Source organism: Exophiala xenobiotica (genome assembly GCF_000835505.1).
Source record: "Exophiala xenobiotica strain CBS 118157 unplaced genomic scaffold supercont1.2, whole genome shotgun sequence".
Classification (NCBI taxonomy): domain Eukaryota; kingdom Fungi; phylum Ascomycota; class Eurotiomycetes; order Chaetothyriales; family Herpotrichiellaceae; genus Exophiala; species Exophiala xenobiotica.
Genome location: NW_013562493.1, coordinates 4251696 through 4269098, shown reverse-complemented (window position 1 = coordinate 4269098; position 17403 = coordinate 4251696). Strand labels below are relative to the sequence as shown.

Here is a 17403-nt window from a genome sequence, read left to right as displayed (position 1 = left end):
TCCATCACGTAATTATTGGCCAGGATTGATGGTCTGGCCCCATTCAGCCTTTCTCCATTTCCTGTTACTCCCTCACAGGTTGGCCTTCCAAGGGGCATCATATATATGTCTGTGCCAATATATCCAAACTGCGTATTTCAGCCTCTGAGGTGTATCATCCTATTCTCTTCCCCTTCACTGGAGCAGGTCTCAATATATTTAGAAGTGCCGGTCGCTTGTTGTCCTGCTAGGTTTTTCTGGAGAGCATGTTATGCGGTTTATTGTTTGTTTTCGGGACCAGTGTGATACCCTAATCTCACTGCACTTTTCTCCCTTGTTTCTGCATACTAAGCGTGGCATCCTGAAGGAGGAACAGTGACCATCATGTCTGAAACATCTTGTCCGGTCAGCGGGATGAAGACAGGCCCGGGCTCGATATGCCCCGGGGCTGGTGTTCAGAGGATGGGTCCCAGAGGCTGCGCATTTTCTGCTTATCAGATGTCATCCCAATCGATGTACACTCCGCAAGGCGTATGGATTCCTGTTCTCTACGTGTGACCGCCAATACTGACTGTCCAGGTCCTTGGTCAATGCCAATCAACGGAGCATCTGGAGTCTCAAGAGAGGAAGACTCTCTCTGAGCTCCTCCTACCCGAGGCTCCTGCACGCTCAATCACAAACGGCTTGGCCAATGCAGACCATCTCAACCCCAAAGACATCGACGTTCTTGCTTCTGCCTTGGGTGCTCCAGCACGACAAGTACTGAGACGCGCTGAAGAGTTGGGTCCTCGGACTGGTTGGAGAGACGGGTACCTCACAAGCAGCCATGGGTTCTGTCCGCCTGATCCATCGGCTGCTCCAGCTGCTCTTGCCATGTCGCCAGGCAGAGTATGGTCTGACCTGTGCGAACGGATGCCAGCTGTTGTAGCAAGAGGCAAGATGCGTGAATCGATTCTTGCTCTTCCCCTGGTGTATGGGACTGAGGACATCATCCCCAATCAGGCTCTTTGGGCTGCAACAGTATGTCTTGGGATTCTTGCGAGCGTGTATCGGTACGAAGAACGCAATGATGGCCACGAAGGGATCAGCGTGACGGCGCCTCCAGGAACGTTTCGAACCCTATCTGGCGAAGCCGACGATGAAGAAGAAGAGACAAAGGGAATACCCCGAAACATTGCAATTCCTCTCCGCCAGGTTTGCACGAGGATGGGCAGAGTGTTACCTCATCTAACTCAGTACGATGTCTCCGTCTACAACTACAAACTCAGGGATCCGGCCAGTATCTACCCATACGTTGCGAGATGTGAGAACATGGATCTGAGGTGGCCTGTCTTCAACGACCGCGGTGAGGCAATGTTTCTGCTGTGCATGGCAGAGACTCATGGCTGCTTCGTTGATGGGGTGGAGATCATCACGAGGTGTCAGGAGTGTGCCATGTTGAAAGACAAGGAGGGTCTGCTGCGAGAGTTGATCAAGCTGAAGGGCATCGTCGACAGATTCGTCAATGTCTTCTCAAAAATCAGTGTGAACCCCAATTCCGGAGAGAATTTTGCCAATCCAGTTGAGGTAGGTCAAACATACTTCAATGGCTTCTCGTGCTGACTCGTTGCTAGTGGGGTCAACGGTACGCCAAATTCAGCGCTCCTCTTTCAAAACGTGTTCCTGCTCTCTCCGGGCTAGCACTACCGGTCTTCCTCCTGATGGATGCCTTCATTGGGAGGACAAAGTACGACAGCTTTCTCGGGAAGGAGGCTCTTCATCTTCGTGCCTGGCTGCCGATGAATATCCGTGCTTTTATAGCTGCTGTGGAGTATCATTACCAAGTGCCTGCCTTCGTCAAAGAGTCCGGTGACCCACGCCTGATGGGCGTGATGGAAGGTATCTTGGAAGGTTATCTCTCGGAGCGAGGGTGGATGGGTCAGCATCGCTGTAAGTTGGTCGCCGCCGTTCCTTGTGGCAGAGGACGCTGACTGCATATGCGTTTCAGACAAAGTCTACGGCTTCTTAGAAGTCGTTGCCAAAACAGGTCGAAGTGAGACGAATGGTAATTCCGGAGCCTCGGATGATGCCGGTCGTCCGTGGGAGGAAGTACACAAAACACTTTCCGAATCAATGAGAGAGCGGCTTGAGCCTTTCCGGGGCAAAGTGAATCTTCAGCCACATGAACTTCGAGGTTCATTCGAAGAATGCAGGTTCAAAGCCAGAATTCTTTCCAGGTCCTCTGTGGATATGGATCCGTCACGGTCTACCGGCATGGTCACTTTTGGCCTCGAGGACACGGGAATCACCTTTCAGCCAGGTGATCGCTTGACAGTGATGCCCCTGAATAGCTGGTCAGAGGTAAACAAGGTCACAGCTGCCTTGGGCCTGGAGGACTTGCTACAGAAGCCGGTTCCTCTGAGCCAGGCTTCAGACTGGAATCGCTTCGCTAAACATCTAAAGTCGGTCAATCACGCAGAAGGGCCGACACTCTTGAGTGTGCAGGATATCCTGAGGCGTGGGCACCTTGCGCCTCTGACAAAGGACCTGGTCGTGGCTGTATGTTGACTTTGGAGTTTTCTAGCGTGAGCTTTGCTGACTATTGCAGTTTCACATGGCGCTTCGTGCTTCTTCCTCGACGGTGGTCAAAGTCCTTGGGTCGGAAATGTGGCCAGTCCAAGGCGCCGTTGGGGATCTCCTGCAACTGGCGGTCGCTGAGGTGTCGCCGCAGACCTGGGATACAGCGTTCGATCTATCTGACCTATCGTGGTTGCCGAAGTTGATTCCCATCGAAGTGCCTCGGACATACAGCATTTCAAACTACACGAACGAGCTCCTTCCCAGTACGGTGGATCTCACCGTTACCCGGAGTGAGTACAAATTAGCAGACGTCTTGGACTACGGCCTGTGCAACACCACTCGCTATGGTGTGAGCAGTGGCTGCCTCAACCCGGATCCATCCCATTCTGAAGACATGTTTGACGACGAAGAATACCTGATTGGAATTTCTCGCCCTCTGAACTTCCAGCTGCCAACAACAATGGCCGGACCTGTGGCGATGTTTGCTGGCGGTTCGGGCATTGCGCCATTCCGAGGCTTCTGGCAAAACAGAGCACAAACAAGTGTTGGAAGGAATATTCTCTTTCTCGGAGTTCAGTCAAGAGAACGATTCTCCTATGAACACGAACTCAGAGAATATGTGCGCAGTGGCCACATGGAGCTACACACGGCATTCTCCCGAGATCAAAAAGGATTGGTCTATGATGCGACATCTCGAGAACTGGTCGAAAAACAGATCGCCCCTCGATATCTCGATAGCGTTATACTCGAGCAAGGACGAACCGTGTGTGATATGGTCATTTCCAAGAGTCAGGGTGGCCTAGGAGGACACCTTTACATCTGTGGTTCCATTTCCATGTACGAGACCATCATGTCGGGCATACGCCAGGCCCTCTACAAGAATTGGACTTCCACCAAAGACTCAGCGGACAGCTTGCTGGCAAAAGCATTTGCCGAGAGGCGCTTCATGCTGGATATATTCATGACACCGAAGCCCATCAGCTACGCGACGCCGCAAATACCGATTTCGCAACTTGCGCTTCACACAGGTCACCGGAAAGGAACCAGGATGTATATTGGTGTACATGGTGGGGTTTACGATATAAGCGACTTCCTTCCAATACACCCAGGTGGTACATTGATCGCGCAGGCCAGTGCTGGCCTTGATGCGTCCAAGACTTTCGATGATGTAGCTCACACTACCAATCCCGAGGTGATGAGCTTGCTTTCCAAATATTTTGTTGGTCACCTCGCAACAAAGCCAGCTTTCCGTTCCAGCGAGATATGCACTCTGTACGATCTTTGGTATCAGTACCTGCGAAATTGCGTCGAGAGCCTGACAACTTTATACTTCGAGGTGAACCACATCCAGGAGGATGCCCGAACCTGGTTTCAAGGCGATCTTTTCAACATGGGCGGCGTGAGAAAATTCTACCAATTCCAATCAAGATTGATGCAGAACGGGTTCTCGACCCTGTTCGGAGCAAAACTCCAAGAACTGCACTTGAAGCTCACATTCGGGCTTGTCAACTCAGGAACGCCCGACATGCGGGTCCCGGATGTGATTGGCATCATCACCAGGACACTATCGTCGCCTGCTTCCGCCACTGCTTCAAAGGAGATCGCACGTATCGGAGAATTTGTCTGCAACAGCCAAGATGCCCAATTCCAGGAGAACGGCGTACTCAGATACGCTGGGACGGTCACTGAGCTCGATGTCCAATTCCTTGAAGAGGTTCGAGGGGACATATGTCTGGGAATGGATGCCTTTGACGTGGTGAACTCGATGGAGTCAGCATCAGGATCAGACAAGCAAAAGCTCATGAGCCTGAGCAAATATCTTCTTTCTGTCCTTGAAAGGGTCGCTCAACGCTTGGAGACTTTCTATGCACGTCTTGCACGGGAATCAGTTTATCGTCCAGAGCTTGAAAAAAATCCGGCCCGCACGAGGTGGAATGTTCTGAAGCAGAAGATATGGGACGGCTCATTCTTCGTCCTGACCGAAGAAGCAGCGTTCACAGGATCCAAGGATGCAGCCAAGCCATACCGTTCAACAAGACACGTCGACCAAGACGTCCTTTTCGCCCAGGTTGTGTCCCAGGCGAAGATGGCTGTGGACGACAATCACTTGACGAGACCCCAAAAGCCTTCGTCAGACTCTGGCCGTTCACGCCGTCTTGCCGACTCTCATACGGCAAGGGCGGCTCCCAGCGCCAAAGCTCCCTCGTCTTATGAGGTACATGAATCTCTCCGGGCTCTGAAGTCGATGTCATCCTTCATGGACACCAACATGCAATCAATCAAGCGGCTGAGTCAGCTTCCTTCGAATCTGAGCTTCGAACACATCATGGCCGCCTATGGGAGGACTGGTAAACAGCCGCATGTGCCGTCACCTTCCACTACCTTGCGGGCAGAGACGCTCGACGCGAGGCCATTGCGGCTCACCTCTCATCATCAGCGTGATCAGTCTCGATCATCAAGTTATTCCAGTCGACCATCACCGTCCTCGAAAGCACCTTCGAGATCCGTGTCCAGGAGCCGAGAGAACTCGGCATCAGAAGACGTGCCGCGGCTCCGACGCCGGCCGACTAACACTTCCATCTCAAGCGCCACTGGGCTTCCACCCAACCCCTCCCCGAGTGTTCAGAGTCACATGTCTTTTGTTGGGAGACCGGCTCAACTTCAGCTCCAAAGCAAGCCTTTGACATCTAGTGCGACCGCGATGTCTCCGTCAACTATGCCTCTGCCGTTGACGCTGGCTCATCGGAGTCGGTCCGAATCTCGTAGCAGATCTGAGTTGGGGACGAGGTTGAATCATCGCACGAACACCGATGCTTCCTCCGAGACCACATCTGGTCGCCCGGGACCGGCTGTAAAAGGAGGACCTCTTGCTCGTCGACAGCCTTCAATGTTTTCACCGAACAACCGGACGGTCACTGAAGTTGGCCCAATGTATCTCATGAAATGAGACTTTCAAAGGCTGGTTTTACCAACTGGAGTAGGACAGTTCGGGATGTTCGGTTGACCGAAACATTTGAGGCAAAGAATAAAGACGAAGAAGAGGTCATGGCACAGGAAGGGGGAATAAGTGTCCTCTTTTGTAACAAACGGCACTGGAAAGCGTATATGTAATATCATATCAGGCAACACGAAAAAGGGAAGAGGACTGGTGGAGGAGATGTTGTAATTCTATCGTCGCTGTGACCATACTTGTGTGAAAACATAAAATGACAGATGTTCTTTATTTTCTCCCCCTACAAAGTGCAGCCGCAGCCTACGGAGTATTTAGTTAATAGTCCCCCTGGTAGCCCTGTTCGTCCTGTTCGTGCCCATAGCCTTGCTCGTGCTCGTGCTCAGCATAGTCGTGCTCGTACCCATAGCCTTGCTCATCATCGCCCCCGTGGCCATGCTCGTTCCCATAGCCGTCCTGATGGCCGTGCTCGCCCTGATCGCCATGTCCGTGGTGTTGCCCTGGATGGCCATGACCATGGCCATGGCCTTGATGTTGATACTCGTGTCCTTGTCCTCCTTCTTCTGGGTAGTCGCCGTGACCGTGGCCGTGGCCGTGGCCGTGGTCATGACCTTCCCCCTGGGAAGGGTCCCCACCAAACTCCCCATCGTCGTTCCAGCAATCTTCACCGCCACCAGCACCACCACCGGCACCATCATCATCAGCGTCGTCTTCATAGCCGAACTCGTCGTCACTTGCGCCGTCATCAGTGAATTCCGAGACCGAGTACTCGGAGGCATTATCATCATGATGGCTGCTTGAATAGTGGTCTTTGGTGATGCTAATGTTCAGCTGACTCTTGAAGTGCTCGGAGAACTCGTCGCCTTCGGGGTGGTGGTTGTGATGCTGTTCATCGCCTTGTTGCGGATGATGTTGTTGTTGTTGTGCACCGTCGTGCTGAGAGTGGTGTGCATCCATCCTTTTTCCGTTTATGAGAAGAAAGGGTCGTTTGGTGAAGAGAGATCGCGAAATGGTAATATGATATCTCGGATTTGTCTTGGAGACAAAAGAGACAACAACAACAACGATAGTCGCTACCAAACGGTCTCAGGTTTATATGCTCGAGTGATAAGTACTACTCAATAAATGACTGCGAGAGAACCGGAAACACATGCTAGTAACTTCCATGTGATTGCTTCACGTATATTTATAACATTCCTGGCCCGCCATTCTTCTGTGTTAGCCCCCTGGGAGCCCTTATGGGGCTTATTAACACCCACTAGTCTCTTTATGATACGGAGTACGCCGTACCTCCGTATACTTTTGTTGGATCACACACGGCGACGTAAGTATATTTTCGGAGTCCACTTTTATACCGCCCCAGGTTGTATGCCAGGTACCAGACTCTAAAATTTCTGGCCCGTCACAAATTGTTCCGCCTTACAGCTGTACTGTACCATCAAAATCCGGCCCTTACGTGACATCGCGGCAACAAGGCCTAACAAAGACAAGGACTCAGACCTGGGTGTTGACTATGAGGTGGTAATCGTAGTTCTCTATGTCAGCGGGGAGGACTTTTACGTGGTAGAAACAATGCCATGCCAAAATAGGTTGCGTAACCTACCTATTCTATCTGAGGGTGCTGCTTCAGCCCTCTTGGCGCTCACCGGCCCTCCCACGTTAAGTAGGGGGCAGCCACCCTGCCTGGCCTGTGCTGTCACACCTATGTAGTAATGTTAAGCATCTGGTTGAAGCTTGAACTTTCCGATATACCCGGATACATATCCTATACTTAGTTATTGGCCCAAATTATCCTGATTTCATGTTGTTCGAAGATACTTTCAACAGGGTGCCTGAATGCTTATCCAAGAAGTAAAGGGCCATGCTAACAAGACGGGGCTCAAATGCATATCCAAGAAAATAAGGGCCTAAGAAACGAGACGGGGCCATCATCTAAATGCGTATTCATGAAGTAAAGCGCCATCATGGGACTAAGGCATCAAAAGAATAACTTACCTTATTGCGTACAGTATCAGCGGTCGTTCAACGTATAAAGGTTGGCAACGTTGCCGCTGCATTCACATCAAGTTTTTCCCTACGCCAGACAAACAACCGCAAACCATTCATATACAACACCTTTTCTGTTTGGAAAACATCGAGAGCCGATCTGCTTCTTTGAAGATCAGCGAACACTGAGATCGAATTCAAAATGGCCAATCCACCACCTTCAGGCGGAAATCGTCAACAATGGGCCCAGGATACAGGAGTGCCACAACAGCCATACAATCCCTACGACTATACACACGATCAGGGTGACACTGCAGCCACCCATCACCCACAGACGAATCGACCTATGCCTGAGCTGCAGCAACAGGAAGGGGGACCTTATGAAACCGGAGACAACATGGCGAATGCAGCATCCGTGGGAGGACAATTCGCAGAAGGAGGGTACAGTGCCATGCCCAGTGCTTTCGACCCGGCCGGAGGCGCACACAACCTGATACCGCAAGTTGGTCAAGCTGTTGGCCAAGGACAGCAGCTACACGCAGTAAGTCACCCAATTTCTTTTTTTCCTTTTCTCACAACAAGGGGGGCGGGGATGGTAAATGGAGTCGTGACAATCAAAAAGAAAGCGAGAGTGCCGATTAAGTACTGACTGAACGTTTTCCCCTGGGTTTTAGCTTCATCAAGCACCACATGCGCAAGCGCCTATACCCGGCGGAAGCGCATCGCAAACGGAAGCTTATACCGATCCCCACGATCCCAGCCAGGTCGGGGCGATGGCGCAGCATGGAGCATACGATCCAACCAATCCACATTACGGCGACACAACTCAGTACGGTGGCGGGCAGGCGGGAACAGGCCATGTAGCACCAGCTCCAGCCAGGGCTAGATACAACAGGACTACACAGCAGATGACCTTACCCACGGGGGAAGTTGTACCAACGAGAGCGTCGAGAAATCCCATGAACAGAGAAAGATCGTATATTCACCCAAGAACAGGGAAGAAGACAAGGTTCAACCCGAGAGACTTTGGAGGATAGTGCAGGAACGAATGACAACTATACAGAAGGAAAGGAAAGAAAGCAGTGAAAAAAAAATGAAACTCAAAGGGTAGAGGTATGAGGAGGAGAGTGCCACCATCGTTACTTTGTTTACTATAGCAGATAATAGACAACCCTACCCATCTACTCCGTTGACTTGACATACGGGTAGCTCGCTAGCAGTCATATCTGGTAACTTTCAGAATACAATTGAACAAGTAGTGCAGTTTGTTGACTGTCTTAGCAGATAAAAACAAGCCCACAACTCAAAGTGACTGTGACCCTCCTATGGAATCGTACAAATGGTAATAATATAAGCCGATATCCCCTTCCGCTGAGATTCTGAAAACGCCAGCCGGAAATCTTCTCTGGTATCATCAAGTAGTCTAAGTCTAAATTCGTCGTCAATCTCTCTATACTATTAGATCTCCGTTCCTCATCATGAAAAGTCTAGATCGTCAAAAGAATATAGCATGTGCTCACTCTGTGCATCATGCGAAGGTAGTGAAGTGTTGGTTGTCGTACCTCAGGACCGGGCAGTCACGTTCGCTTCGGAGGTCCTCGAATATCCCGCCCCACTGCAATATGGAGATAGTGGAAGGAGAGAGGGGAGATTTTCAGCCATGATCCGCTCGTAACCTGTCTGCGTTCATAGGACAGCCTGGCGCGTTTCGGCTGTGTGACGGGAAGCTCGGGCGTCGCTTCAACAAGACTAGATACGACGTCGATCGTCGTTCAGATCCTTTTCGTCGACGGATTGGTGCCATCAGCCGCCAACATGGGCAAAGCCATTGTTCGTGAGCGATTGCGCAGCCGCGAATGGACAGGCCGAGGTAGTTCGTGAGAGGTGAAGAGCTTTCTGCTCACTTCTGGGTCGCAGTTTTTCAGTCAATCTCAAATCGAGCTTGCTCACAAGTTCCCTGGCCCTGCTTGAAGGCTTCAACTCTTTCCAAGATCCAACCGGACGAGTATTCTTCCTTCGGCTCGATTGCGTGACCCATTCTGACGGAATAGTTCAATTTGCAAGTGCCGGGATGCCAGGCGAATTGCAAGCAACCACCATCATCCATGCACGCAGTTTGACAGGCCTCGAAAGATTCGGTAGACTGTTTTTGGATCTCGTTTAGGTCGTCCCAGAGTTGTTGTTTTTCGTCATCATTCTTCCAATCCCAGTCGTTGTCTTCCTTGACATGATCCTCGGATGGTTCGGTAAATGTCTTGTCGCCAGAGTAATTGTTCCAATCGGACTTCTTCTGTGCGATGTTAGGCTGGACAAAGTACTCAAAAGCGTCCTTGTACAAATAGGGCACCGAGCCAGGCTTGTCGTCATTCCACGTCTGATTGATCCATGTTTTCTCAAATTCCCAGAGATCCTGAATGTCATAAGTGTGTACATGGTGCCAGGTGATTGCGGGAGTGCACCAATATCGATCGGTCCAGCTGAGTGCGCAGGGTGGGTCGACTTGGAACATGGGCCAGGCTCCTCGAACAGGGACACCAGCTTGGCCCATGGCGACACCGAGCATGACGTCGCCGCAGCAGATTGTGGACGTTTCTTTTTCCCACTCCACGATCTTCTCTGGAGTGCGGATCGCCTCAAGGTTCTCGACGGCTTTCCGAGACAAGAGATACCCAGTGCCGCCTTGAGCGAATTGCGTAGGGCCGTGCCAGTAGACACAGCCGGAGTAGAGCGGTTCTTCGGGGTTCAGTTGACTAAGTAAGAGAAGAAGATTCGTCCAGCCAAGATACGTATCGGCGTCAATAGTCATATACCAGTCAGCGTTGGGGTATTTCGTGTAGGCTTTGTGCAGCATGGGGATATTCTTCCACTTGTCCAGGTTCCAGCCTTTCTCCGATCCAAGCACGCTGACGTCGCCGTGCATGGCATGGGCTCTGTGGATGTTATGGTAGAACTCAAAGTCCTCGTGATGTTTTCTGTATTCTTCCCCAATTTCGTCCAATGCATCGTACAGATGGAAATGTCCCAGGTCTTGTTCCATGTCGGAAAAGATCATGAGGTTTGGAACGCATTCTGCCAGAGTGATAAGCTGCTCCGGAAGCCGGGCAAAAACCTCGGTGGCACCAGTCTTGACGATGATGACGACTTTATCTGCGCCTGGTAGTTGTCGGCAGGCGGGCATGGAAGCATCGAAGGGCTTGTAGAATAGTCCTGGCGCTGCTGCAGGTTTATGGGTGGCTTCAGGTGTGGAAGAGGCAGGCGAGGGGACGGCAGGATCTTCGAAGTCGGTGATTTCAGAGATCAAACCGAGATCTTCAGCTTGAGCATAATCTTGTTCGGTATCGACATCACTCAGGTCGGAATAACCCGAGTTTGGGCCATGCCACCAGGAGTTCGCAGCTGGGGCGAGGTTGAAGTGGGATGCATCAGAGGCTGGTAGCAGGTAAGACCGGAAGAAGAAAACGGAGGCCACCAGGCAGAAGACGATAAGAAGCCTCAGAGGCCCTAGGCCACGGGGCAGAGTGAAGGGCATCTTCTCGAACGATGCAAGCTCGAGTTTGAACGACAGGTCGAGCTCGTCGTCGACTGTAAAAGAAGGCAAGAAATCCAACGGAAGGGAGAGAGGTGGGATGACATGATTCAGGGCGCCCGTCGCGGTGTAACAATGTTTCTTGCTGGAATGGAAATTGGGTCAAGGGATGGCGATGGATGGATAGAGCGGGATGGTGCATTGGAGTCGGCATCATCTGGCATGATTTATTTTCGGGTACCTGACGATCGGGAGGAAATGGAGCTATGATAGGCACAAATGACGAGCCAAGGAGCCCCATCGTGGCCCAAATCTAAGGCTAGGGATTCCACGGGAGCCACCGAGGGCCCTAAAAGAGCAGCAGGGATTAGCATATCTGACCCCCATCAGGCCCCCAACTCTGATGTCGCCAATAGGAGATTTTCCAGTACGACACGAAGTCCTTATCGCGCGAATGGCCAAGACAAGCTCAGACAAGGGGTGCTGCAGGCTGAAATCACCTTCGGCGAAAGATCTCTAGCGTGGGACACAAACTACTTGTACGAGGTACCTGACAAGGTACTTTGTGGTACGGAGTACGGAGTATATGAAGTGGTAGACCTTGAGAAGATGCAGAGTTCGTTTGTTCATCTCTTCTTCACATGTGAACTTGTCCTGAGTTTCGGTGGTGCTGTTAGTCGACGGGCGTTCGGTGCTGCCATTGCTTCTAGAACCGAGTCACTTTGGGATGAAGTGTCAGTTGCATGCCGTCCGCTGTCAGCATCCGAGTCTCAGTAGATTACGCCGTGGGTGATAGGATACTACTGTAGGAGTCCATTTCCGTGATGGCCCTGATGCCCTTCCCAAGTGCACGTGGCAGTATGGGAAGTTGTGACCTTCATACTCAGCCAGCCCTTCTACAGTCCAAGGCTCTGCAGCTTGATAAGAAAATCTATCCCGCTTCCCCTTTCATGGCAAAGCCAGACAAGCAGACAATCGGCCACTATGGCGAGGCACTGAGCAAATTGAGAGATAGCCTTACTAACCAAAACGCCTACATCGAGGATGCTGTCGTTTTCTCGATTCTTTCTCTCCCTGAAGTGGAGGTCAGTGTGCCTGCAGAGATGTGTGAGAGAAGCAGTGTAGCTAATGACTTTAGTATCTAATGGGCAATATGTCTGCTTACGACGCCCACGTCAGAGGCCTGAAGCGTCTAGTCGACCTGCACAGGGGACTAGATTCGTTGGGATGGGTGGGCTTGCTGAAACCAGCCGTGACCGGGTAAGTCCATGCCCTTGCCGGTGGAATAACCACTGAACTGACATTAGCAAGCGTTCTGGCCTTTTGGTACTCCATAAATCAGCCCAGGCCTGGTGATCCTTTCGAAATCGACCGTGGCCAATATCTCGTACCAATCACACCATCGATTCTGCCGCCGAATTTGGAGGCTGGGAGAGTCCATGGGTACCTTGATACCGGAACGAGGCAACTTGTGGAAGAAGAGCGACTGTCACCGCATGTTGTGTCACACGTTCAACAATACTACAACTGGAACGATGTTGACCTTTATTCGTTCGCTCCCTTTGGAGGCAAATCCGCTGCTAATGTAGAGGCCCGGGAGCGAGGCTGGGGGCTAATGGCATATGCAGGCAACAGCTTGGCTGACCGGATCGTGCTTATTGCAATGCAGCATACTCTCCTTGATGTCAGCCACGCAGAACGATTTAGCAAATATTATGGCCCGCTGATTCTCAACTGGGTGGGCTTCTGCGCCCGTGCCATAGATGAGGTCGATGCAAATGACACCAGCCTCTGTGATCTCCTGATCTGGGTATGCTTGAAGCTTGCAGGAGGCTTGACAGCGACCTTTCTTAAGATAAGATCTTCGTCCAGGAATGACCGGCGGTTCCAGCTGATGATCAAGATGTTGACCATATATCCGAAAACTCAGGATTGGAAAACACTTGAAAGTGTCCTCAAAAGGTTTCATTGGAACGAATACTGCTTGCACTTCTGGCACCTCGTTTGGGGCATGGTCACTTCATCGATTCTTCCAGAGCCAAATCAGCGTGTTGGATGAAGTTTACGCCTTTTGACCCATGAAAAGAACGCCGACTCTGACCTTTTGCCGCGAAGGCTGGCGAACACAGAAGTCATTCATTCCGCAACCGGGGTCTATCTAAAAGGTATGCATCAATCGAGAAAAGCCCAAGTGAAATCAACCCGTCCACGGTCAGGCGCTCAGCATTTTCCTCGCTTCCTCCTCGATATCATACAGGAAGAAGAAGTCGTTATACTCTTTCGAAAAAGTCTTCGCTTGATGACCCGGTATTGGACCGTCATAATATCGCTTCACCTCAGATATCATGCGGTCAGGAGGTCCCATCATTTTGTTCGACATGGTCTGCACAGCACTCACGCGGGGGCGCCGCAGCTCATCGACTAATTGCACTCGAGCTTCCACATCTGACTTGGAAGCGATACTTTTGAACAGAGTTTCCAAGGCAAGGGCATCTTCGAGTGCCATCGAAGCTCCCTGGCCGTGCGTGGCCAACATGAGATGACCAGCGTCACCTATCAATACAGCCTTTCCCCTTGAGAAACGCTCGATAGGGTCTCGCCACATCTGAGTGTACACCTTGACTTCGGTTGCCTCCTCACAGATTGCTTGAACAGCGGGATGGAAAGCCTTCGCATCTGAGATTACGTCCTGATAGTCGGCGGGAGAATCCCAACCATCGAGCTCCTTTTCCCCCGATTTGGTGGGATGTACCAACGCCACATACAGCAGCTCACCGCTACGACAGGGATAGGTGTTGATCAGAAGGCCAGGTCGGCCTACTTCTGTCTTGTAGAAGGTTGTAAATCCTGAAGGCTGACCCTTGTAAAATTGGCCGGCTTCTGGGTGAGCAAGCACTTTGTCAAAGGGCTGCAGGAAGCGATACATCGACATAGGTGACTTGGTAACAGGGCACGGTCGACCAATGATCTTCGATATGAGCTCGCTGTGTGCACCATCTGCAATGATAACCAGGTCTTTCTTGACTTGTTCACCACTGGCGAGCGTGATGATTCCACCATCGACGTCAACATCCCTGACAGCGGTGCCCAGATTGATCTTGGGCTGCGGTTCCTGTCCCTCGACAAGCTTCTTCAAGCCCATGTGGAGGTCGGCACGGTGAAACAGCAACCAACGGTCGCCGTACTTCTGCTTGATATCTGTGAAGTATTCCTCTGAGTCGACCTCCAGAGTGTCTGCCCGAATTCTCCTCATTTGGCTGTAATCCAGAGCTCCGGCCTCGTCGAAATCAAAACCCCATCGTGACAGAACCCTGGTCCCATTAGGCCCTATAACGATGGCCGCTCCTGTCTCGTTGCGAAATCTGGACTTTTCGTAGAGTTCCACAGCGTGCCCTGCCCTGGACAATGCTATCGCCGCTGATAGACCTGCAATTCCCGCCCCGACGATGCCGACTTCCAATTGAGCACTCGAAGAAGACATACTCAAATGTACTGCCAGATCCGCGAGGAGTTTTAGTAAAGCTCGAGTGCTTAGGTCAGAGTCCATGGTGGCCTTACCTCCCTGGCGGTGAGACACCTCCCGTTCTTAATCCATTCTCCACTACCACCTAACAACGCGTCATACAGAAAGCATCAAACGCGCATCCTTTAAGGCGAGCAATCTTAACCCCTTCAAGCCCTTGCATCCTTCCACGCCCGCAGCTCCCGATCTTTGAGTCCTGACACACCGCTGCATCTGCTTCGTTCGAACTCTCCCATACACTGATCTTTTTGTCGCTCAAAACCAGCCAAAGGACTTGTGCACCTGCTGCTTCAGGATCATCACGATGTCCGACTACTCTTCCTCCTCCTTCAAAGCCGTCCTGCCGGCACGCATCGTTCTCAGCCTCATCGGCGCAGCTACTGCAGTTGGCGGTTACCTGGCGGACTGGAACGAGACTCACGTATTCAACCCCAAATGGCCTCCTCACGCCAAGTTCCACAACGGTCAGACCATGAGCACAGGCCTTGGCCTCGGTCTCCTCACCTGGTACTACACCTGGCGAAGGAAGGACGTCTCGGGTTACCGATAGGTGGTAACGTCATGGATGCTGTGCAGGTCGCATTGATACAAGATATGTGGATCATGGTGGTATCTCAGAATCGAGATGACCAGGCGAAGGTCGACCTACATTGCACAGGAGTGTCCGTTCAGGACTGCATCGAATTCAAGCTTGATGGACGACTGTCTGTCTCATGAGTTTACATTATGGGTTTGCCTGCCTGTTACTTGGAGATACAAGCAGGTCTAGAGGACGAAATTGCGAATCTCCTGCTTCCTCTTAGCCTGATCAATGGCAGAAGCATGGTCCCCAAGCTTCGCATATGGCGATTCCCCTGCTATTCAGTAATTGTGGCCAGTTGCAATGGCCCAGAAATATGCCACCCAGGCACCGAGGACCAAGGCAATGACCGCTCCAAAATTGATCGTACTGAGCTTCCGATTCCAGTCAGCACGCCCGTCAGTTTCAAAAGCTTTCTTTTCATCGTTGACGACTTGACCATTGAGCACGCGCTTCTTCCGGCTCCATTGGAGAAAAGCTATGAGGTTACTAAGGTAACCCAGGATGACCATGAGAGCGCCGACAACCACGGACCCGGCCGCTAGAACGACATACAAGATGATAACGTTGTCGTAGCTGTTGTTATCTCGGTCTTGAATGATGCCTGCTACTATGTCGACGATGATGGTCATGCTATTGTTGATAGCAATCTTGATCGCATAGCCCGAACCAAATACCTCCTGATAGAACATGGACGTGCGAATGCCGTCGATAATGACCGTGGGGCCGAGCGAAGAGGCCACAGCGTAGATGGCAAAGCTAGCTGCTGTTCCTGACACCGTGGGTCCCCACATGGCCAAACACATGGCGAGTAGCATGCCTAGGCCGCATACAAGCATCACAGTGAGGCGTCGTCCAAGAACGTCAATGAAGATGCCGACCAGGGGGACAAAGAAGAACCCTAGGTATTGTGACGCGGCAGAATACCAACCAGCTTGTACGGCTGAAATGTCGAAGCGCTGCTCGGCAAGTTCGGTACCATTGGAAGAGAAAATGTTGGCTGTCGAAGTCTGGCAAAGCGAAAACAGACAAATGAGCCAAAACGACCAGGGGAGTCGCAGCATCTTCTTGATCTCGAACTTCCGGTTACTCTCGGTCAGCTTCTCGCGAGTAGCCGGGTCTCGTGTTCCCGCATAACGCTTCCCGCACCAGCGGGTGAACCACCAGAAGAACAGGGTGGCTACGTTGGTGAAGAGATTCATGAATACCGACATCCAGTAAGCCCAGCTGAAGTCGCCGAGGTTCGCGGAGATGACGTTAGCCGTGGATTTTCCAACAAAAGATCCAATCTTGCCAATCGCGAGCTCGAAGGCCAGGGTTGACGCAAACCCATCGGAGGGCGCAAACCAGGATGAGAAGATCTTGTACTGAGCGACTTGGGTTGCAACATCACCGAGGGCTTGGACAACGACGCCAAAGATCATGAACTTGAAGTTTTGCACGGTGGTCGCTGCGGCGATCAGAATGGCACCGACACTGAAAACAGCGTTTCCCCAGAGCATGGCACCTAAAGCAGAAGCGTTAGTAGAATGTTGCAGCATTGTTGAGCTGAGTCAACGTACTGGCACCTCCGTACCGATCGGTCAGAACGCCGCTGGGCAGGATCAGGGTGGCCTTGATGAAGTTCTCGCTTGACTGGAGGATGGCATATTGGGTGTTGTTGATGTTCAGCTCCTGCAGAAAAACCGTCAGAAAGACATAATACGACAAGAGCTTTAGCGTTCACTCGCCTTCTTCAAAGTACTCTTCAGCGCTCCGGTTACGCCACTGCTCCAGTGGCCACCAAATCCAATCATACTGACAACCGCAACCGAGATGATCTTCATGCTCAAGGGAACCGGCTTTCTGCCATGCTCTTCAGAGTCACCGTCACTGTGACTGCTCGAGATGGCTCGAAGCTCCGACTTGCCATGGCTCTCTCCGAAGGCATCCATAATTACTGCAGAATGAAAGATTGTGGAAAGACCGACCTACTCCTTGCAGAATTGTAGAATAGACCATTATCAGATCGATCCATGATTTTATCAGATTAAATACTGCTAACCTGTCGTCGACATTGACGTTGAATCCCTGCTCAGCATGGTGATGAGCCGGTGGGTCTTTGCACAGTGAGAACCTCGAGGCCACGACATCGCTGAGCTGCGAGGGATTCCCCACTGGTGGGTGGCTCTTCTGAGTTCTCACAGTGAGAGAAATCTTCAGCGCAATCGGCGTCCTTATCGGCCTGGGGTCGTGCCAAGCTCATGCCAAGCCCATCTAATCTAATCTGATACTAGGGCTTGGCGAGAAAAATAGATCCG

At 51.6% G+C, this 17403-nt stretch overlaps 7 protein-coding genes across 7 annotated transcripts; 3 read left to right on the top strand and 4 right to left on the bottom strand.

Annotated features, from left to right (window-relative positions):
• Positions 1–110: 110 nt before the first annotated feature.
• PV05_03796 (uncharacterized protein) lies at positions 111–5718 on the top strand. Its single transcript, XM_013464472.1, has 5 exons — positions 111–510; positions 559–1545; positions 1593–1908; positions 1967–2517; positions 2567–5718. Exons 1-5 carry the CDS (start codon positions 364–366, stop codon positions 5483–5485), a joined length of 4920 nt encoding a protein of 1639 aa, XP_013319926.1. The 5' UTR covers positions 111–363; the 3' UTR covers positions 5486–5718.
• An 88-nt stretch (positions 5719–5806) lies between these two features.
• PV05_03795 (uncharacterized protein) lies at positions 5807–6445 on the bottom strand (the record flags this gene model as incomplete). Its single annotated transcript, XM_013464471.1, has 1 exon — positions 5807–6445. One exon carries the CDS (start codon positions 6443–6445, stop codon positions 5807–5809), a length of 639 nt encoding a protein of 212 aa, XP_013319925.1.
• A 1231-nt stretch (positions 6446–7676) lies between these two features.
• PV05_03794 (uncharacterized protein) lies at positions 7677–8649 on the top strand (the record flags this gene model as incomplete). Its single annotated transcript, XM_013464470.1, has 2 exons — positions 7677–8015; positions 8149–8649. The coding sequence occupies 2 exons, from the start codon at positions 7677–7679 to the stop codon at positions 8509–8511; spliced, it is 702 nt and encodes a 233-aa protein (XP_013319924.1). The 3' UTR covers positions 8512–8649.
• Positions 8608–11157, bottom strand: PV05_03793 (uncharacterized protein). Its single transcript, XM_013464469.1, has one exon. The coding sequence runs from the start codon at positions 11001–11003 to the stop codon at positions 9396–9398; it is 1608 nt and encodes a 535-aa protein (XP_013319923.1). The 5' UTR covers positions 11004–11157; the 3' UTR covers positions 8608–9395.
• Positions 11158–11797: 640 nt separating this feature from the next.
• Positions 11798–13059, top strand: PV05_03792 (uncharacterized protein; the record flags this gene model as incomplete). The annotated part of the gene is made up of 3 exons (XM_013464468.1): positions 11798–12085; positions 12139–12260; positions 12312–13059. Exons 1-3 carry the CDS (start codon positions 11825–11827, stop codon positions 13057–13059), a joined length of 1131 nt encoding a protein of 376 aa, XP_013319922.1. The 5' UTR covers positions 11798–11824.
• A 153-nt stretch (positions 13060–13212) lies between these two features.
• PV05_03791 (uncharacterized protein) lies at positions 13213–14547 on the bottom strand (the record flags this gene model as incomplete). The annotated part of the gene is made up of 1 exon (XM_013464467.1): positions 13213–14547. One exon carries the CDS (start codon positions 14545–14547, stop codon positions 13213–13215), a length of 1335 nt encoding a protein of 444 aa, XP_013319921.1.
• Positions 14548–15214: 667 nt separating this feature from the next.
• Positions 15215–17280, bottom strand: PV05_03790 (uncharacterized protein). Its single transcript, XM_013464466.1, has 3 exons — positions 16834–17280; positions 16666–16777; positions 15215–16610 (listed from the first exon to the last, which is right to left on the bottom strand). The coding sequence occupies exons 1-3, from the start codon at positions 17035–17037 to the stop codon at positions 15385–15387; spliced, it is 1542 nt and encodes a 513-aa protein (XP_013319920.1). The 5' UTR covers positions 17038–17280; the 3' UTR covers positions 15215–15384.
• Between the last annotated feature and the right edge of the window lie 123 nt (positions 17281–17403).

What these genes read in the sequence shown, in the direction of transcription:
- PV05_03796 (XM_013464472.1), top strand. Translation starts at nt 364, where the DNA reads ATGTCTGAAACATCTTGTCCGGTCAGCGGGATGAAGACAGGCCCGGGC. An exon ending in CGATGTACACTCCGCAAGGC is followed by an intron (nt 511 to 558) that starts GTATGGATTCCT and finishes CTGACTGTCCAG; the next exon opens with GTCCTTGGTCAATGCCAATC. An exon ending in CAAAGGACCTGGTCGTGGCT is followed by an intron (nt 2,518 to 2,566) that starts GTATGTTGACTT and finishes TGACTATTGCAG; the next exon opens with TTTCACATGGCGCTTCGTGC.
- PV05_03790 (XM_013464466.1), bottom strand. Translation starts at nt 17,037, where the DNA reads ATGGATGCCTTCGGAGAGAGCCATGGCAAGTCGGAGCTTCGAGCCATC. An exon ending in TGAAGAGTACTTTGAAGAAG is followed by an intron (nt 16,778 to 16,833) that starts GCGAGTGAACGC and finishes GTTTTTCTGCAG; the next exon opens with GAGCTGAACATCAACAACAC. An exon ending in CGATCGGTACGGAGGTGCCA is followed by an intron (nt 16,611 to 16,665) that starts GTACGTTGACTC and finishes CTTCTGCTTTAG; the next exon opens with GTGCCATGCTCTGGGGAAAC.
- PV05_03793 (XM_013464469.1), bottom strand. Translation starts at nt 11,003, where the DNA reads ATGCCCTTCACTCTGCCCCGTGGCCTAGGGCCTCTGAGGCTTCTTATC.